At 57.3% G+C, this 19,643-nt stretch overlaps 10 protein-coding genes across 10 annotated transcripts; 4 read left to right on the plus strand and 6 right to left on the minus strand.

The window, feature by feature from the left end:
• Nucleotides 1-411: 411 nt before the first annotated feature.
• PHYSODRAFT_502779 (hypothetical protein) lies at nucleotides 412-1,174 on the minus strand (the record flags this gene model as incomplete). The annotated part of the gene is made up of 2 exons (XM_009529057.1): nucleotides 412-1,003; nucleotides 1,086-1,174. The coding sequence occupies 2 exons, from the start codon at nucleotides 1,172-1,174 to the stop codon at nucleotides 412-414; spliced, it is 681 nt and encodes a 226-aa protein (XP_009527352.1).
• A 969-nt stretch (nucleotides 1,175-2,143) lies between these two features.
• Nucleotides 2,144-3,770, minus strand: PHYSODRAFT_559240 (hypothetical protein; the record flags this gene model as incomplete). The annotated part of the gene is made up of 1 exon (XM_009529058.1): nucleotides 2,144-3,770. One exon carries the CDS (start codon nucleotides 3,768-3,770, stop codon nucleotides 2,202-2,204), a length of 1,569 nt encoding a protein of 522 aa, XP_009527353.1. The 3' UTR covers nucleotides 2,144-2,201.
• A 525-nt stretch (nucleotides 3,771-4,295) lies between these two features.
• PHYSODRAFT_503141 (hypothetical protein) lies at nucleotides 4,296-4,862 on the plus strand (the record flags this gene model as incomplete). The annotated part of the gene is made up of 2 exons (XM_009529059.1): nucleotides 4,296-4,775; nucleotides 4,809-4,862. The coding sequence occupies 2 exons, from the start codon at nucleotides 4,296-4,298 to the stop codon at nucleotides 4,860-4,862; spliced, it is 534 nt and encodes a 177-aa protein (XP_009527354.1).
• Nucleotides 4,863-5,294: 432 nt separating this feature from the next.
• Nucleotides 5,295-6,491, minus strand: PHYSODRAFT_332120 (hypothetical protein; the record flags this gene model as incomplete). The annotated part of the gene is made up of 1 exon (XM_009529060.1): nucleotides 5,295-6,491. One exon carries the CDS (start codon nucleotides 6,489-6,491, stop codon nucleotides 5,295-5,297), a length of 1,197 nt encoding a protein of 398 aa, XP_009527355.1.
• Nucleotides 6,492-6,740: 249 nt separating this feature from the next.
• PHYSODRAFT_332121 (hypothetical protein) lies at nucleotides 6,741-7,103 on the minus strand (the record flags this gene model as incomplete). Its single annotated transcript, XM_009529061.1, has 1 exon — nucleotides 6,741-7,103. One exon carries the CDS (start codon nucleotides 7,101-7,103, stop codon nucleotides 6,741-6,743), a length of 363 nt encoding a protein of 120 aa, XP_009527356.1.
• Nucleotides 7,104-8,984: 1,881 nt separating this feature from the next.
• On the minus strand, nucleotides 8,985-9,386 carry PHYSODRAFT_498994 (hypothetical protein; the record flags this gene model as incomplete). The annotated part of the gene is made up of 1 exon (XM_009529062.1): nucleotides 8,985-9,386. A coding segment is annotated over one exon (402 nt), but the record flags the coding sequence as incomplete, so codon positions are not given.
• A 309-nt stretch (nucleotides 9,387-9,695) lies between these two features.
• PHYSODRAFT_500123 (hypothetical protein) lies at nucleotides 9,696-10,406 on the plus strand (the record flags this gene model as incomplete). The annotated part of the gene is made up of 1 exon (XM_009529063.1): nucleotides 9,696-10,406. A coding segment is annotated over one exon (711 nt), but the record flags the coding sequence as incomplete, so codon positions are not given.
• A 654-nt stretch (nucleotides 10,407-11,060) lies between these two features.
• PHYSODRAFT_502725 (hypothetical protein) lies at nucleotides 11,061-11,633 on the plus strand (the record flags this gene model as incomplete). Its single annotated transcript, XM_009529064.1, has 1 exon — nucleotides 11,061-11,633. One exon carries the CDS (start codon nucleotides 11,061-11,063, stop codon nucleotides 11,631-11,633), a length of 573 nt encoding a protein of 190 aa, XP_009527359.1.
• A 145-nt stretch (nucleotides 11,634-11,778) lies between these two features.
• Nucleotides 11,779-13,014, minus strand: PHYSODRAFT_503072 (hypothetical protein; the record flags this gene model as incomplete). Its single annotated transcript, XM_009529065.1, has 4 exons — nucleotides 11,779-11,898; nucleotides 11,947-12,068; nucleotides 12,168-12,220; nucleotides 12,338-13,014. The coding sequence occupies 4 exons, from the start codon at nucleotides 13,012-13,014 to the stop codon at nucleotides 11,779-11,781; spliced, it is 972 nt and encodes a 323-aa protein (XP_009527360.1).
• An 871-nt stretch (nucleotides 13,015-13,885) lies between these two features.
• On the plus strand, nucleotides 13,886-19,067 carry PHYSODRAFT_261332 (hypothetical protein; the record flags this gene model as incomplete). The annotated part of the gene is made up of 2 exons (XM_009529066.1): nucleotides 13,886-16,153; nucleotides 19,041-19,067. 2 exons carry the CDS (start codon nucleotides 13,886-13,888, stop codon nucleotides 19,065-19,067), a joined length of 2,295 nt encoding a protein of 764 aa, XP_009527361.1.
• Between the last annotated feature and the right edge of the window lie 576 nt (nucleotides 19,068-19,643).

Genomic DNA, 19,643 nt, shown 5'->3' on the forward strand with positions numbered 1-19,643 from the left:
AGCGCAGTCAGCGATAGACACCTGCACAAAGGATCAGAAAATATAAAACACAAAACTCAATGCCTCTGCTGCTTGAAGTGATGCATCATCGCAAGGATATCGAAACCAGGCTGGCAGCGCGTTTATATGCGCATGAAGCTCTCGTCCAAGATGCCATATCTGTCTTATCTACTGCAATTCCTTTTTGCTGCAGGTTGAAGCTCACTCGACGCGGGCGAACGCTAATCTACATGTATTTCCTGTCATTAAAATCATACTGTGCGTTGCCTGCACGCGGATACTAGCCGTTCGGCTCCGGTCGAGCCGAGTCACACCACACCACGCCAAACGATGCAGCGCCATCCGCCTGCCTTACCAGCTTGATATACATACCTAATCTGCTTGTCGGTCTTGTGCCTATCAACTTGAACTTCAGGCGACCTCAACCGTAGCCGGATGCATGAGGTAGCTGTACTCGTCCGTCGGCAGCGGCATGAGATGCCACGGCGTGCCTGCTGCGGGAGCTCGTCGACTGTACCATCTTGCCAGCTTAGTGAAGAGTGACGGCGCCTCTTCCTGTGTGTGCACGAGCTGCTGCAGCTGCCAGTGCTTAGTAGCGACAACGCCTACCACAACTCCAGCTAGAAGACTAGCCACGAACTGTACCGGCCCAAACAGGCGTCCGTCCTTGCGGCTCCAGAGAGAAAAGTGGACTGTGGGCAGCGTCAGCTGCTCCACGTAGCGCTTGTGGCGCGTCATGGCGGCGTTCAAGTTGGTCACCACGTCCTTGGCCACGTCTTCCAAGCAAGTAGACGTCGAAGAGGACACGGAGGAGGTCACCGACGCAGCGTCCTCCGAGCCGCTGAGCTCGGGGGCGTCGTTGAACGAGCCGCTTCGTCGTCGAGGGCTGCTCGTGAGCAGCGGGTGGTTGGCGGCCACGGCGGCGCGCAGCATCTCGTAGTCGGCCAGCGAGTCCACGCGCAGCCTGGGGACGTCGACCTGGGCCAGCACGAGCCGCAGCACGCTGTGGACGCAGACGCACAGCGAGATGGGTCAGCCACAATGCAACAACGTCAAGTTATCAGAAGGAAGGCGAAGCGACGCACTGTTCGGCCTGATTTGCGCGGTCGGTGGCGCGGCGCGCGCGGTTTTGGGCCAGCAGCAGCGCGTCGCTGATGCGGCGCATGGAGCTCATGTCCAGCTCCGAGGCGGTGCGGCGGTGCGCGGGCTCCGGCATGGCGGCGGCGAGGTAGAGGGGAGCGAGAGAATGAAGGGGGAAGTGCGCGCTCCGCGGCTGGTTCAAGTATGCGGCGTTTGGCGCTGCTTGGCGAAGTTTTCTCAGAGATATTCGACGTGGGATCTGCCCTGCGGTGCATCTTTTTATATCGAGGGACGCAGGATATCAGCATACGGAAATACTGGGAGTTGGTATGTGGCATACCCAAAAGAGGATGTTGAGACCATCCACCGAAATGCACTCGGTGCCAGCGTGAAAGTGCACACATAAGCGAATTGTACTGATAATATTTGGTTAAGGAGGGATTAGGTATCGGAGGGAAGTCTGGCCTGCCGGCTGTTTTATGCTAAACAAACAACCGTTTCTCTGCTGCCCCGCATCGTGAAAAGCCGCAGAGCAGCCTGCAATTGGCTGGGTGGCCGACACGTCGATCCTGAGTTCAAATTCAGAATTGGTACAAACCTAAACGACTGCACAAGCGCACGATGGCTCCGGACGTCGCTCTCGCTGCCTTCGACTTCGCCCACAAGAAATTTTCGCACTCGCATCGAATGCAGATGGGTCTTTGCTAGTGTTGATTACCAACGCTGGAAGCTCGAGGCTCGCTTTACATTTCGCTAGGAGTCGGATGAAGCAAATGGTACTGTACTACATGCACATGGCTACACGCTCGACGCGGGTGAAACGCAAGGGGACCACGGCAACGACTGCAGGCTCACCCGAGCGGGCAGCTTTGCACGTCGAGTTCACTTGGAGATTTTCTTTTTTATGCCATTGATTCATTACCGCTTTCCTTCACACTCAACTCTCTCATGGCCAAGCACGGCTCAGCGTTTCGTCGCCTCGGCTGTCCTGCCCTACTGCAGATACCAACGCTGCTTTCACTCTACTGTCTGCCGCGAATCACCGAAATGGCTTCACCTACTTCAACATCGCTCGCAGCAGCAGGACGGCAGCTACAACCGACGACCACGATGTTGCCCGCCTACAATCGCGGGGCCACGTCGTCGGACGGCGGTGCCGGCACGAACGCCTTGCGTGGCGGGTTCAACTTGGCCGGGGCCGGGGCCGCCACGGGAGCAGCGCGCTGCTTCTGTTGGGCCAGTGCGGCCACCTTCTCCTGCACACGGCGGCCGTAGTGCGGCTCGCACTTGGTGAAGTTGGCGATGGCGCGCGCCTGCACGGGCTTGGACGCGTTGACCAGCGAGCCGGCAATGTTGTCCGTAAGGCGCTCGCGCGCGGCGGCGTCCAGCGTCTTGCGGTAGAAGTCGCCCACCTGCGAGAAGTTGTCGTCGTCGCGGGTCGAGTACTTGTCCACCAGCGAGTGGTCGGCGCGGTACGCGTGGTAGCGAAGCGTCGTGTCCTCGGGCGGGCCGTTCTTGCTGTTGGGGAAGTAGTTGGGCGCGTCGTGCATGTTGCCGTTGACGACCATGAAGCCGTCGCGCTGGTACGTCTGCGGCTCCTTGAGCGGGCGGTTCACCGGGATCTGGTTGTAGTTGGCTCCCAGGCGGTGGCGCTGCGTATCCGGGTAGGAGAACAGCCGGCCCTGCAGCATCTTGTCGGGCGAGGGCTCAATGCCCGGCACCATGTGCGACGGCGAGAAGGCGATCTGCTCGATCTCGGCGAAGTAGTTGCTCGGGTTGCGGTTGAGCACGAGGCGACCCACCTCGATGAGCGGGTACTTGCCGTGCGGCCAGACCTTGGTGACGTCGAAGGGGTTGACGCTCTCCTTGGCCGCTTGCTCGGGGGTCATGACCTGGATGTACAGCGTCCACGACGGATACTGCTTGTTGGCGACGGCCTCGTACAGGTCGCGGATGGCGTAGTCCGGGTCGGAGCTCGCGAGCTCGGCGGCCTTGTCCACGGCCAGGTTGCGGATGCCCTGGTCCGTCTTGAAGTGGTACTTGACGTACGTGGTCTCGCCCTGGGCGTTGACGTTGGCGAACGTGTGACTGCCGTAGCCGTTCATGAAGCGGAAGCCGTCCGGGATGCCGCGGTCTGAGAAGAGGAAGCTCTGCTGGTGCAGCGTCTCGGGGCGCAGCGAGAAGAAGTCCCACATCATGTCGTCGTCCTTGAGGTGCGTGCTGGGCAGGCGCTTCTGCGTGTGAATGAAGCTCGGGAAGAGGATCGGGTCACGGATGAAGAAGATGGGCGTGTTGTTGCCCACAAGGTCCCAGTTGCCCTCCTCCGTGTAGAACTTGATGGCGAAGCCGCGCGGGTCGCGCGCCGTGTCGGCGCTGCCGAGCTCGCCGCCGACGGTCGAGAAGCGGATGGCCACGGGCGTGCGCTTGCCCACGCGGTCGAAGAGCTTGGCGCTGCAGAACTTGGTCACGTCCGCGTGCGTCACCTCGAAGTAGCCGAAGGCGCCGCCGCCCTTGGCGTGCACCACGCGCTCAGGCACGCGCTCGCGGTCGAAGTGGGCCATGTGGTCGATGAAGGCGAAGTCCTGGAGCACCATGGGGCCGCGCGGGCCGGCGGTGGCCGACGCCGTCAGCCCGTTGGGCGGGATGGGCGCGCCGGTGCTCGTGGTGGCGGTCGGGCTCTTCTGGACCATGGTGGCGGGCGGGACAGAGACGAAGACTTGCGCTCTCGACGGCAGGTTGAAGAATGGCTTTGGTCGACGTGCGAGGTGAGACTCAAGCGGCCGTGTTTTTGTTTGACGCAACACTTTGGTCAGTATCGAAAGGTGGACAAATTCCGGGTGACGTGGTGTTTCACTAGCGTGCATGATGCAATCATGCAAGCTGACATATAATTTGTGTGCAACTACGCAACACGATTGTGGTCGGTAAAGTCAGGGGGTTGTTGATGGATGGACCCTCGGAATCGCAACCTCCCGAGTTGAATATGCTGTATACGAGGTCGGCGATGGCTACATCGAGCTTCAACTTGCTGGACCAATCCTAGGTCGCTCGTCCTCTGGGCCACACACTCTAGATGGTGCCACAGTGAGGATCACCGCCTTATATTCCATGCATTCCGTTGATTCACCGCCACCGGATGGAGGTCTTCGTAGTGTTGACTGGGGATGGAGCAGCGCGTCGACGCTTGTGGGGCGTAGCGGTGGCCAGTGTGCAAGATGGACGCCCAGACGCAGTTGCCAACTTTCACGCTCGCCGTCTACGTCGGAGTGCTCGCCATCATCGTGGTGCTCGCCGTGGCCTTCACCATGCTTCGCATCTACGCGTACCGCAACAGGCTGTCGACTGTCACGATCAGTGCCAGCTACGACGCGGACGCTGAACTCGCAGATGCCAACAGCAACGCGCTCATCGCGACGACGCTCAGTGCGCTGGGGAGTCCACTGCCCGATTTCCCCGACGAACCGCCTGTGACCAGCAAGACGTCGATGCTCTCCAGCTTCGGCAGCAGCCGCTGGGAACAAGTCAGGAGCTTCGTCGCCGGTATTCGCAGCAGGGGGACCACGGCGTGGTCTTCACTTCGCCAACGGTTCGCTAGTCGAAGAGCGAGCAAGACATCGAACCGGAAGACTGACTATCGTGGCTCGCAGCCTGATGTTGACATCGTCACGCCGTGTGATAATCACCTCAAGCTCCCGGTGACGCCGAACACGTGCCAGCACTCGTCCAAGTTCCAGCTCAGTCTGTTTCGCTCGCCGGCGTCGGACGATGTTGGCATGATCTAAAGGAGATGAAGTCTGTGTCGAAGAGAATTCAAGAGTTTAGAGTAAGCGTTCAATATTAATGAGCCTCTTTTGCTAGCTTTGAATGCTTCAAGCCCAAGCTCCTCCGCCGGGTTGACTGATCGTCGACATCCTTGGGCTGCTGCCTGCGGATGTTTAAGAAATTATCAATTACAAGCAGTATCGAGCCCGTAGGATTCCAACGGCACATAGAACAATAAAGTTAGTCTGCAGGAACTTTCCAATCCACCGCGTCGAGACCACATCCATCAGCAAAATTCTTGAGCTATCAAAGCTATATGAAGTAGTCGCTTTTTTATTGATAATAACCTTTAGCAAGCAATACGTCTTCAAACACAACATGTGAACTATAGCTGTCGCCATTCAGATAAACCAAGTACCGAGCGATACCTCATCTACTGCCAGAAGCTGCGTTCACTCCAATCGTGTTTTCTTGCTGCTCAGCAGCTGGACGACATCTTCGTAGCCAACAACTCGCGCTCTCGTCACGGCATTGCGGATAGTAGCCGAATCACAATAGTCGCGCAGAACCTTCACCACCGAAACCCGACCTTCAACAACCGCACATTCAAGAGCGTACGCAATAGCCGACGACTCACTTTTCTCCACCAGCTTAGCGACAACCTCAGCATGTCCCCGCGCCGCAGCACAGGTCAAGGCGCGATGGACACTGAGCGGTTCCATCTCATCCAGCAGCAGTTGCAGAACCCCAACAGAACCACTCGATGCAGCATTTTGGAAGATGCGCTGGTGCGCACTTGGATCACATCTAGCGAGCAGCATTGTCGATATCTCGGTGTTCCTCGAGGATATTGTCTTTCGCAGAGCCTTCTCGACCGCTTGGTGATCGGAATGGTCAAGCAAGGCTTGCACTATGTCAGCCTTGCCGGCGGTTGCAGCTTCAATGAGGGCCCCGACGACGCTAGAAGGTTCGCTTTTCTCAACCAACAGACTGATCACCTCCACAGAACCGTTCTCGACCGCCGTCTCCAACGCATCGCCAATATCGACTTCACCGCACTTGGCAAAGATAAGCTTCAGATTTTGTACGTTGCCGTCCGCTGCGGCTTGCTCCAGCATACTCGTAATAACAGTTGCCATCCGAGGCTCTCTCAGATACTTCTCCCATATTTCGAGCAACATATCCTGGACTTCCCACTGGTTGTTGTTCACTGCATGACACAGGGTTTCGCCCGCGTACGAAGCGCTATTCTTCGCCAGAAGCTTGAGCATATCTAGTCGACCGGCATCTGCTGCGTCAACCATGGCACTTGCGACCGCAGATTGGATCGGATTGGTGAACCGACTGCTTCCCCAAACTCGATTTCGTCCCGTTGCCTCCATCGAAGGACACCTTTCCAGCAGAAGTTGGACAACGTCACTCCTGTTGTTTTTTGCTGCGACCACCAAAATTTCTCCCAGCACGTATTCGTCAACTTGGAACCTCTCCAGTACCAGCCGCATCGTATCTGCACTGATCACCGCCGCGGCGTTTCTGAAGGCCGCATTAATGCCGAAGTCATCTGCAGCCTTGGCGAGTAGCTCGATGGCTCCAATATGCCCTCCCTCAATAGCCTTCTCCAAAGCCTCCTGTACAGATAGCAGGCGCATGTCAAGTAGTAACTTCACCACTGCTACATGTCCATTGGCCGCTGCTGCAGCGAGAGCCCCGTGGGCATCAATAATTTGGCCTACGAAGACCCGAACGACTGCTATATGACCATTGCCAGCAGCTATCTCCAACAGCTTTTCCCGATCGGACATTGACAGCGGCGTGAACATCAGTATGTACTGGATAATGTCATGATGGCCATGCTTCGCAGCTTCCGTCCCGATCGGACATTGACAGCGGCGTCAACATCAGTATGTACTGGATAATGTCATGATGGCCATGCTTCGCAGCTTCCGTGAGTTCTTGCATCCCTTGCCTGAGCTTCGGGTAGCAATGGTAGAGCCACTCCAGCACGTCCATGTGACCGTTAGACGCGGCGCCAACAAATGCCGCGGAGCATCTTTCCCCCTGGCCGCAGCTCCGTCCATTGCGCCAACAGTGTAGGGGCGGGATTCTTGAAACACTTCGAGCACGCGCTGCAGGTCGTTGTACACAGCGGCGTCGATGGTCGACGGCAGGACAAACTCGTTCACGAGCTGGACGGCGTGTGGGATGGCTTGGATGTGCGGCGGCAGCGCGTGCTGCACCAGCAGCAGGATTGGAGGCGCCATGAGGTGCAACGTTGTTTGTTGCCCGTGGTTTCGGCTACTCTTCGAAAAAAAATGGTCACGAAAAAGAGCTAATGACAAATTACCAGAAATTCTTGACGTGGTCCTCTCAAGGATGTCCATGGCGGAGACGCCATGAAGAAACCCCTTGTGTGTCAGTCAGTCGCCCTGGTGGTGAATACTTTAAGCATAATAAATGCACACCACGTTTCGTTGCGATTTCCACAATACTGTGTTGATGAGAAACTAGCACTCGGATAAGCATGTGATGAACATGCTTGCCCACATCAAGGTGCCCGTATATCGCAAAAAACAATCTCTAGCGCGGCTTCGTCGCCCTAACAGCTCACACGGAAGACCCCTTACAAAACATCACAACACAACCTGGAGTAAAGCTGAAGCCAACTCTTTTACACAGTCAGTTTAAATGTAAAATGACTGCACGAGCACATAAAAAACATGTTTCACTCTAAAGAAACACAAATTTAGACGAATGTGAAGCACTCACTGCGTTCACTCCGATCGTGTTTTCTTGCTGCTCAGCAGCTGGACGACATCTTCGTAGTCGACAACTTGCGCTTTCGTCACGGCATTGCGGATACTGGCAGAATCACAATAGTCGCGCAGAACCTTCACCACAGAAACTCGACCTTCAACAGCAGCACATTCAAGAGCGCACGCAATAGCCGACGACTCACTTTTCTCCACCAACATAGCGACAACCTCAGTGTACCCCCGCGATGCAGCACAGGTCAAGGCGCGATGGACACTGAGCGGTTCCATCTCATCCAGCAGCAGTTGCAGAACCCCAACAGAACCACTCGATGCAGCATTATGAAAGATGCGCTGGTGCGCACTTGGATCACATCTAGCGAGCAGCATTGTCGATATCTCGGTGTTTCCCGAGGATATTGTCTTTCGTAGAGCCTTCTCGACCGCTTGGTGATCGGAATGGTCAAGCAAGGCTTGCACTATGTCAGCCTTGCCGGCGGTTGCAGCTTCAATGAGGGCCCCGACGACGCTAGAAGGTTCGCTTTTCTCAACCAACAGACTGATCACCTCCACAGAACCGTTCTCGACCGCCGTCTCCAACGCATCGCCAATATCGACTTCACCGCACTTGGCAAAGATAAGCTTCAGATTTTGTACGTTGCCGTCCGCTGCGGCTTGCTCCAGCATACTCGTAATAACAGTTGCCATCCGAGGCTCTCTCAGATACTTCTCCCATATTTCGAGCAACATATCCTGGACTTCCCACTGGTTGTTGTTCACTGCATGACACAGGGTTTCGCCCGCGTACGAAGCGCTATTCTTCGCCAGAAGCTTGAGCATATCTAGTCGACCGGCATCTGCTGCGTCAACCATGGCACTTGCGACCGCAGATTGGATCGGATTGGTGAACCGACTGCTTCCCCAAACTCGATTTCGTCCCGTTGCCTCCATCGAAGGACACCTTTCCAGCAGAAGTTGGACAACGTCACTCCTGTTGTTTTTTGCTGCGATCACCAAGACTTCCCCCAGCACAGAGTCGTCAACTTGGTACCTCTCCAAAATCAACCGCATCGTATCTGCACTTATCACCGCCACCGTGCTTCTGAGAGCCGTGCCAATGCCAAAGTCGTCTGCAGCCTTCACCAGGATCTCGATGGCTCCGATATACCCACCCTCAATAGCCTTCTCCAACGCCTCCTGCACAGACAGCGGGATCGTGTCAAGCAGCAGCTGCACCACTGCTACATGCCCGTTTACGGCGGCTGCAACGAGCGCTCCGTAGGCATCAATGGTTCCCCGTAGAAAGACTCGAACAACTGTAATATCGCCATTGGCAGCGGCCAGCACCAACAACTTCTCCCGATCGGATTGCTGCAGGGGCGTGAACCTCAGTACAAAATGGATAATGTCGAGATGACCGTGCCTCGTGGCTTCCGTGAGCTCCTGCATCCCCCGCCGCATCTTCGGATAGCGATAGTAGAGCCACTCCAGCACCTCCAGATGGCCGTTGGACGCCGCACCGATGAACGCAGTCAGCGAGCAGCCTTCATCCCGCTCGACGTGCAGCCGCTGGAGGATGTCGAGACGTCCGAGGGTCGCAGCTCCGTCCATGGCGCCAATTGTCTGAGGGCGGAACATCTCGAACGCTTTGAGCACGCGCTGCAGGTCGTTGGACACGGCAGCGTCGATGGTGGACGGCAGGACGAACTCGTTGACGAGCTGGACGACATGCGAGAGGCCTTGGACTTGCAGCGGCAGCGCGTGCTGCACCAGCAGCAGGATCGGAGGCTCCATCGACGTTCGATTTTTTCGTTTGCACGGAGGGGCTACACTAGGCTACGGAGGTTTACGTTGCGCATATTGCGTATTAATATCTTTACAGCAACATTAGCACTTCAACCAACTGTTTCTTGATCTGAAGCTCATGAAGATGTGGCGGGCCCAAATAAGCCGGCAATCCGTCCATGTTTCATCTTGCAAACAGTTTCAGGCGTAAAATAAAATAAATAAATATGGTTATAAGCCGGACTCGAAATACGTAGCGGGTATATTTGCCATCACTTGTCGACAGTGTCAGCTTGCGTCGATTCAGCGGCAGGACGCATGGGTCTCCATCGGGTCAAGGTCGAGCCAGCCCCGCCTCACCTGCATTTGCGCTCAAACAAGGGAAAATTCGGCGGACTCGGTCGTATCAGGGTCCAGCCAGTCTTGCGTCGCCAGCAATCGCTCTCGAAAGTCGCAAGGCCGGGTGGACTCGCGTGTACATGCGAGTGGTTACTCAAGTTCTGGCGTCGAAGTCAAATCGGACAGCGGAGTCAGTACTCGGTTGAGCGGTTCCTTTCGTTTCGCGACTACTACCAGCACACGTCGACCGCCCGCGCAGTTGCTGTTTGTTTATTCACACCAATCCCCGCCGTCTTGGTCGCGCTTCTGACGGACTGCATCCCGCTGAAAGCGCCTTCTGATGGCTGGCGGTCTAATTCTGCTTTTTGGATTCGGTTGTTTATCGACGTGTTTGCAATCGCGGTGGGACTTTCTGCTCAAGTGAAAGATGCAATTGTGGAGGGAGCTATCTCGAATGGTGGTGCTGTTGTGGTCGCATTTGGAACTGCCATCTTTTTCATATTGCTAGCCATCGCTATTGTAGCAACGTGGCGCTTTCCGATTCCTTTTGGTGGTATACTAGCAATTATCCCGCTGATTCTGCTCGAGGGGCTTCTTACGGTCATGATCGTTGGACCTCGTGTGATAATTCAACCATCGGTACTTCGCCAGCAGGTTAAGGCGCAGTTTATGATTGTTGGAACTCAAGGTTTACTGGCAATTACATTCCCGATAATCAGCACGGTGTTCTATCGGCTCACAGCCGCTCAGCAAATAGCGTTTGTCTTCGTCACACCAATTCTGAAGCTTTTCACCAAGCAAGTCATCGCTAATGTGACGGAGAGCCTGCATGAATACGTCGGAGTCATTGTCGTTTTCTCTGTGGATGTCTTTCATATCTACTACGTCGCGATCTGCCTGCAAACAGCGAAATTGACGGTCACGATGCTACTTATTATCGTGTCGGATGCCTTCCAACTAGCGATCGCTCTCCATGCCATTTTTCGTCGGCTCGACACTATCAAAACTAGGAAAGGGAGCAATTCTCGGCTGCCAATCAACTACCTGGAAGACTTGCCAGTTCTGATACACAACACGTTTGAGAATCTCCACATCTCGCTTTCACAAGTTGGTCGAGTTCGCATTTTTGCACCTTTACCGCTGCCACTCTCGAATGACAGCACGACTTTCATGAACGAAATAACGATAAGCAGGCGAAACATGCACGTCTACTACTCGTCTTGCGACCTGATGCCTATTCGATTCAACCACCGATCAAGAAACCCCAGTCTCGATCACCGTGAACGGAAGCAGTTTTTCACTGCGTTACGACGAAGGACTCGAGAGAGAGTGCGCATGACAAAGATGGTATCTCCAGATTCCACGACACACAAGTTCAGATTTCGTTTTGGAAATCGCCTTACTCGAAAACCGTCGAAACGAAAGGGCTCTGTTTCTCGAAGACTTCTAACATTGCTGCACCCGGACACCGTCATTTCGACCAACACGCTACGAGCTATTCTGTCGAAAAGCGTCACCGAAGAAGTCGTGTGGGAGGCGCTGCAGACTCTTTTCCACTCCGAGTACCTTCTGATGTCCATGTACATCAGGTGCATGCTACCAATGCTCTATTCAGGGTATCTATCGTTACTGTTTCTTCTACCAGTGAAAGCGTACTACCCACAAACGGTAGAATTGACCCCAGAGAGGCTGGGCGAAATTGTGGGGCACATCACGGTTTTTGGTGCTGTCGAGTTCGTTGGATTCGCGGGGCTTATCCTGGTACTACGACGGAAGTTCGGCATCTCGCCTCTGTTCCAACTCGCGTTTGTGCTGGAGACGCAAGCACGCACTGTACAGGGACACTTGTTTGTGTGGACCATCTTCATTCTGCATTTACCATTATTCCACTACGGTAAGTACACAAGGCCAGACTGAGGTTGAGAAGAACTTTAGCTAACGTGTCGATCTGATCTTAGGTGTGGACTTCAATGTGTCTTTTTAAGACCAAGCACTGCACGCAATATGGCTGTATGCTCATGGCAACTTGTTAGAGCCCTAGCACAGAAATGGCTCCACCGTTTCAACTCGGCAACGACGCATGTTGTGCTAATTGCACCTGCAATTCGACCAGATCCTGCTCCCACTCGGCCGGCCAACTTGGTACCACCAATGGAGTCCTTACTCGCACCTGCTCCACTTGCTGCGAACTAACTGCGTAAGTTTCCAGCCCAAGCGCGGCCATCACGACTTCACTTCTATCTCCGAAGAGCACGTGGGTTAGCGCTTCAAGACCAATATCATCGCCCCAAGCACGACGGCAAAACAGCGAAAAAGCTTGTACCAAGTCCCGGACATCTTCTCTCTTTGGTGCTGACAGCGCAAAAAATAAAGTTACATTCGTCACCAAAGTCAGCACATTTCCACGTCCTACTTCAGCGCAGTTCAGCCCAACGCAGCTCGCTCGCTCACCTATTGCTTCCGTCGCCAGTCGAAGTGGAAGCGGCTGTCGATCTTGCATGATACTATCTTGCTGAATCTCAGCATAAAGTGGTGATAGCCCCGCTGGCGTCTGAGCTCGACTAGGAGACCTACTGACAGGCTCTTCGTGCTCTTCGTGCTGATTCTGCTGGTCATGCCACTGAGTCGCAATCTTTGCCACGTCGGGTTGGACCCTCACCACGGCTTGAGAGCCACAGGCCTTGCTCAAACTCTGCTGCGTCACTCCGCACAGAGCGCTGACCACCAGTGGAGGAGTCTTCACACTGGCAGCTAGCGCGTGTCGGATCTGGATACTCACGCTCTTGAGCTGCGACGGCGGCATGCACAACACCAACACGTCGCTCTCTCGTGCGATTCGAGTGTTGTCGTAGTACCGAGGTACCAACTGGAACATGGGGAGAGCTGAGGGGGCTTTCAGCGCCTCGCAACGCGGGACTCGGTCCGGCTGACGCGTCGACAACGCGATCCGGTCGGCTCGGTATCCGTTGGCCAGGATCGTCATGACCACTGCAGCCCCGACGCTGCCGCCTCCCAGGACGCCAATTCTAGGCGGCTCCTTGCCCGCTGCAGCGTAACACTTGGTGCACGCAAGAACCAGCAAGAAAACCTCGTGGGCTACGACTTGGATCGACAGCGAGCGCGTGTGGTGCAGCAGCTGGACTTTCGGAGCCAACCGCGTCGGAGCCAGCAACTCGTCTCGGATCTTGAAGGGCTTTTTGGTAGCGCTGCTGTTGCCTCCATTCCCTGAAGCTGCCGTAGCTGGCGGGGACTGCGATGGAAGCGTCGAAGCCGCTACCGACGAAATGCTGCTGGCCATGCCGATCAGGCGTGAAGGGTCGGACTCTTGGGTTATTCGAGCGTCTCAACGTTAGGTTTGGGAACGCGTACACTTTGTAATGGTTGTGTAGCAGGAACGTGCGTTATTAGGCTCAAAGACTCCAAAAACAAACAAGTCGCTTGACTCATCAATTGCGCCCGATGGTTGGAGATGCATGTCTGCTAGAAGATCGACTGCGATGGCTGTCAATCAGCTTTCATGACTCCTATGCCATCGTTCACCGGTATCAAGAGAGGACAACGCGACAAGAAGAAGGGTATGCAAGATGCGAGCTCGTTTTGAGAGTCTCGAGTTGAGACAACCGGAGGGACGAGCACTATCCCTGCCTCTAATAAACGCCCTGGTTTGCTGGATAAACGCAAGCTGCCCTCGCCATTTGGCCTTGACACGCAAGGCGCCCAAGCTTGCAAATCAAGGCTCGCCTCGCCGTATGGACGGCGAGGCAACTTGCTTCAAGCAAGTGCCGACAGCCCCACACGCTCGAAGAGGCCAATTCGTGCCTCAGCACTTAATTAGTACCTACCGAGCATATTTCAGCTCTGGAGTAAGTCTAAGCTCACAGTACATGTACCCGCAAACTGAAGCAAGCCCGCCTCAGCTTCAGGGGATGGCATCGTCGGTCAACGGGTGAAACCCGAGCCAGATGCTGATCATCGTGTCCGCATTTATGTTGCCATACGAACGCCAAGTCAAACACGTCACTGACCATCACTCCTTCAGCGTTAGTTGAAGTAGCTGGCCGGCCCTTCAGGCCCAGTCTCAGTTGTGGATTCGCCGGCTAGCGCTCAGACCTCAGCGCACCCTTCAATTAGCCCTCGCCTCCCTCCCCTCGTTCCTTGCCCCGCCTACCATGTGGACGCTACGCCGCTCGCTGCGCCGCTCCCCCGTGAGTTTGATGCTGCCCGCGCACCGCCGCGCGCTGACCGCGGCCGCCGCCTCGCAGGGCAAAGTGCCCATCGAGAACCTGTACGTGACGTCCACCGAGGTGACCAAGAAGACGGCGCCCGTGCTCATCGGTCTCGCGCACGTGCTGGAGCACAAGTTCGACAAGGTGGGGTACTTCCGCCCCATCCAGCCCAGCCCCGACTCGAGCATGGCCGACCACCACGTGGACGTCATGAAGCAGCAGCTGGAGCTCCCCCACAACGTCGAGCAGCTCTACGGCGTGACCAGTCAGCGCGCCATGGAGGCCATGCTGAATGGCAAGGGCGACGACATCGTGGAGGAGATCCTGGAGAGGTACGAGGAGTGCCGCAAGGGCCACGACTTCATGCTCATCGAGGGCTCGCAGATCTCCAAGCACGAGAGCGCCATGAGCTGGAAGATCAACGTGGACATCGCCAAGGCCATCGGCTCGCCCGTGCTGATGGTCACGGACTTTGGAGACTCGGCTGCCAAGAACGGAGAGTTGCTGGAGGAGATGGTTTCGCGCACGGTCATGGGCAAGGACCAGGCCGATGCGGCGGGACTCAACTACCTCGGCACGATCGCGAACCGCGTGCGCGCCAAGGACGCGGACAAATTGCGTGCGGACCTTAAAGAAAAGCTGGACGAGAAGGACATTCCGTTCCTGGGGTTCCTGCCGATGGACGAGATTATCGCGTCCAAGCGGCTGAACGAGGTGACGCATCAGCTCGGAGCGACCCAGCTCTTCGGCAACACGATCGCCAACGATGCTGTGGTGACCTCTGCAGTCGTGGCAGCTAGTGCGCTGAAGGACCTATTCGCGCACTTGAAGAAGTACAAGGATGGCGCTATGATCATCACGTCTGGTGACCGATCCGACCTCATGCTCGGCCTCATGGTCTCTCGCTTGCCTGGTGTGCTGCCCAACATCTCGGCCATCGTTCTCACGAACGGCAACTACCCGCACAGCAACACGCAAGAAATTCTTAAGGGCGTGGAGGCGCTGGACAAGACCGGACTGTCGCTTCCTATCTTCTCAACCCCGAATGACACCTTCTCCACTGCTGATGGCTTCGCGAAAGTCTCGACGGACATTCTGCCCACGAGTAAACTGAAAATTGACCGTTCCAAGCAACTCTTTGACGAGTTTGTCGAGAAGGAGATGCTTATCGGTGAGCTTGACCAGGGTATGGTGGTGAACCGCTCACCGAAGCAGTTCCAGCACTTCCTGTTTAGCAAGTCGCGTGCGGTGCAGCGCCACATTGTGCTGTCCGAGGGCGAAGATATCCGCGTGCTGCAGGCTGCCGATCAGATCTTGCGTCAGAATCTGTCCAAGATCACTATCCTGGGCAACCCCGATGAGATTTTGCTGAACGCCAAGACTGCCAACCTCGATCTCTCTCGCGCTAACATTGTGCGTCCATCGGACAGCGAGTTGCTGGACAAGTACGTCGACTACTTCTACGAGAAGCGAAAACATAAGGGCGTAACGAAAGAGCTGGCACGCGACTACTGCAAGGACGAAACCTACTTTGGCACGCTCATGGTGGAGTTGGGCGACGCCGATGGCATGGTCTCCGGTGCCTGCCACACCACCGCCAACACCATCCGTCCTGCTCTGCAGCTCATCAAGACGGCGCCCAACCGCCCCATCGTGTCCAGCGTCTTCTTCATGTGCCTCGAGGACGGCGTCCGCATCTACGGCGACTGCGCCGTGAACACGGACCCGAGCGCGCAGGACCTGGCGCAGATCGCGGTGACGAGCGCCGAGAGCGCGGAGGCGTTCGGCCTGATCCCGAAGGTGGCGCTGCTGTCGTACGCGACGGGCGACTCGAACTCGGGTCCGATCATCGACAAGGTTCGTGAGGCGACGAAGATCGCGCAGGAGCTGCGTCCGGACCTGGACATCTACGGCCCGATCCAGTACGACGCCGCGGTGGACGCGTCGATCGCGAAGACGAAGCTGAAGGCGATCCCGAGCGGCGCGAAGGTGGGCGGCCAGGCGAACGTGCTGATCTTCCCGGACCTGAACACGGGCAACAACACGTACAAGGCGGTGCAGCAGAGCACGGGCTGCATCGCGATGGGTCCGATGCTGCAGGGTCTGCGCAAGCCGGTGAACGACCTGAGCCGCGGAGCGACGGTGAAGGACATCGTGACGACGGTGGCGATCACGGCGATCCAGGCGGACCAGGTGATCCTCAAGCGCGAGGCGGAGGCCAAGAAGTGAAGGGTGCAAGTGGATGTCAAGGCCCTTGATTCACATCGGGCCGCCCCAGGGGCGGCCCGATGTGAATCGAGGCGTGCTGGCCGCCAGCCGAACCGTGCCAGCAACTCCAGGAACAGGTGAGGTGAGTGAAAGCGACGCGTGCACCGTCGAATCTCGTTGGTCGGTCGGTGATGGATAAGCCCCGCATAGGCAACACGATTAACTTATCGGACAGAGCTCGTTGTGCCCTTGCCATTGGTTGCCCTTCAACGCTGGCCTTCGTGTCGTTTGTCGCAGGCGTGACGTCGGCGCGCAGTGCCGCACTTTTCACCGGCTTTTGGTGCTTGGTGAACCGTCGACACCGCGACTATGTCCCCATACTGAAGCGAAGTCAAAGTTCGAGCGAATTCGGTTCCGGTCCTTCTCGTTCGCACGCTGGATGGGCAGATTCCCCGTCCAAAGCGATCGCCCGTTATTATTGGGCCGTGGCCATGCGGCGGCGTCGCCGATCCAGCCAAATGTCAGTTGGCCGTGGTCTGTCTCGCGGTCCGCGGTCTTCCCGAGTCCCCAGTTGCGGATTTGCCCCAAGAAGCCCAGCCGCCGCCCCGAGACCGCCGACAGCAGCAGCAGCATGTGGACGCTGCGCAACACGATCCGCCGCCGCGCGGCGCTGCGGCAGCGCCGCGCGCTCACCGCCGCCGCCATCGCGCAGGGCAAGGTGCCCATCGACAAGCTCTTCGTGACGTCCACCGAGGTGACCAAGAAGACGGCGCCCGTGCTCATCGGCCTGGCCAACACGCTGGAGCAGAAGTTCGCCAAGGTGGGCTACTTCCGCCCGATCCAGCCCAGCGCCGAGTCGAGCATGGCCGACCACCACGTGGAGGTCATGCGCGAGCAGCTGGGGCTCAACAAGGAGGTGAGCCAGCTGTACGGCGTGACGAGCGAGCGCGCCATCGAGAGCTGGCTCAACGGCCGCGAGGACGACCTCGTGGAGGAGATCCTGGACCGCTTCGAGCAGTGCCGCGAGGGCCACGACTTCATGATCATCGAGGGCTCGCAGATCTCCAAGCACGAGAGCGCCATGAGCTGGAAGATCAACGTGGACATCGCCAAGGCCATCGGCTCGCCCGTGCTGACCATCTCGGACTTCAGCGAGTCGGCCAACACGAACGGCGAGCTGCTCGAGGAGATCCTGTCCCGCACGGCGCTTAACAAAGACCAGGTGGAGGGCGCCGGCCTCAACTTCATCGGCAACATTGCCAACCGCGTCAACACCAAGGACCCCAAGGCGCTGCGCGAGGCCCTGCGCCCCAAGGTGGAGGAGAAGGACCTGCCCTTCCTCGGCTTCATGCCCAAGGACGACTTCATCGCCTCCAAGCGCCTGAACGAGGTGACCCACCAGCTCGGAGCCACGCAGCTCTTCGGCACCAAGGCCATCCCGAACAACGTCGTGGTCACGTCGGCTGTCGTGGCCACCAGCGCCCTCAAGGACCTCTTCTCGCACCTCAAGAACTACAAGGACGGCGCGCTCGTGATCACGTCGGCGGACCGCTCGGACGTCATGCTGGGCCTCATGGCCTCGCGCCTGCCCGGCATCCTGCCCAACGTGTCTGCGATCGTGCTGACTAACGGCAGCTACCCGCACAGCAACACGCAGGAGATTCTGAAGGGTGTTGAGGCTCTGGACAAGACTGGCCTGTCGATCCCGATCTTCTCGGTGCCCGAGGACACGTTCACGACCGCGGACAAGTTCTCCAAGGTGTCGACGGACATCCTGCCCACGAGCCAGCTCAAGATTGACCGCTCCAAGCAGCTTTTCGACGACTTCGTGGGCAAGGAGAACCTTATTGGCGAGCTGGACGAGGGCATGGTCGTGAACCGCTCGCCCAAGCAGTTCCAGCACTTCCTCTTCAGCAAGTCGCGCGCCGTGCAGCGTCACATCGTGCTGACGGAGGGCGAGGATATCCGCGTGCTGCAGGCCGCGGACCAGGTGCTGCGCCAGAAGCTGTCGAAGGTAACGATTCTGGGCAACCCGGACGACATCCAGCGCCACGCCAAGTCGCTCAACCTCGATCTCTCGCGCGCCAACATTGTGCGCACGGCCGAGAGCGACCTGCTCGAGAGCTACGTGGACCACTACTACCAGAAGCGCAAGCACAAGGGCGTGACTCGCGAGACGGCCCGAGACGCCGTCCTGGAGGAGACGTGCTTCGGTACCATGATGGTTGAGATGGGCGACGCCGATGGCATGGTCTCCGGTGCCTGCCACACCACCGCCAACACCATCCGTCCTGCTCTGCAGCTCATCAAGACGGCGCCCAACCGCCCCATCGTGTCCAGCGTCTTCTTCATGTGCCTCGAGGACGGCGTCCGCATCTACGGCGACTGCGCCGTGAACACGGACCCGAGCGCGCAGGACCTGGCGCAGATCGCGGTGACGAGCGCCGAGAGCGCGGAGGCGTTCGGCCTGATCCCGAAGGTGGCGCTGCTGTCGTACGCGACGGGCGACTCGAACTCGGGTCCGATCATCGACAAGGTTCGTGAGGCGACGAAGATCGCGCAGGAGCTGCGTCCGGACCTGGACATCTACGGCCCGATCCAGTACGACGCCGCGGTGGACGCGTCGATCGCGAAGACGAAGCTGAAGGCGATCCCGAGCGGCGCGAAGGTGGGCGGCCAGGCGAACGTGCTGATCTTCCCGGACCTGAACACGGGCAACAACACGTACAAGGCGGTGCAGCAGAGCACGGGCTGCATCGCGATGGGTCCGATGCTGCAGGGTCTGCGCAAGCCGGTGAACGACCTGAGCCGCGGAGCGACGGTGAAGGACATCGTGACGACGGTGGCGATCACGGCGATCCAGGCGGACCAGGTGATCCTCAAGCGCGAGGCCGAGGCTGCCACGGCCAAGCTGTAAATGGCGCCGATGGATTAGACGCGATGTGGGCATTGCGGACAATAGAAGCAATAGGCAGGGGCCAAGTCGCCTGGTATCAGGTCAGCGCCAGCAATGTGCATAATGGAATAACTTATCTGCTTTGATTCGTGGTTTGAAACGACGAGTTCGCTGCTCAGGCCCGGGCTTTTGTTGAGCATATTGCAGTGCTGTCCAGTAACTCTCTTATACACCGGGTCGATTGGTACCGAGATCAGCGCAAGGACCGGTATATCGTACTATGGGGCGCTACCAGGCAACAGTACAGGCTGTAGTGTACTTAATTTTCCTCTCTCCTGCATGAAGACCATGTGGGGCTAGAGCTGTTTCATTTTTCGATTAGTGAGGCTAGCCTCTGCGAGGTTTGCACCGCACGCCAACCCCCAGGGAGTGGTGTGGTGGGTGAAAATATCCTGAGCGCGACCTACTGTCGGACGCGCCTGGTCTTCTCGCTCGAGACTCTTCGCATCTCGGAGCGAAAGACTCAATGAAGCAGCTCACTACGCGACCTCCTTGATGGCTACCACGCACCCAGACTTAGATTGCCGTTGATCAGAT

This window comes from Phytophthora sojae (assembly GCF_000149755.1).
Source record: "Phytophthora sojae unplaced genomic scaffold PHYSOscaffold_4, whole genome shotgun sequence".
NCBI classification, from domain to species: Eukaryota; Oomycota; class Peronosporomycetes; order Peronosporales; family Peronosporaceae; genus Phytophthora; species Phytophthora sojae.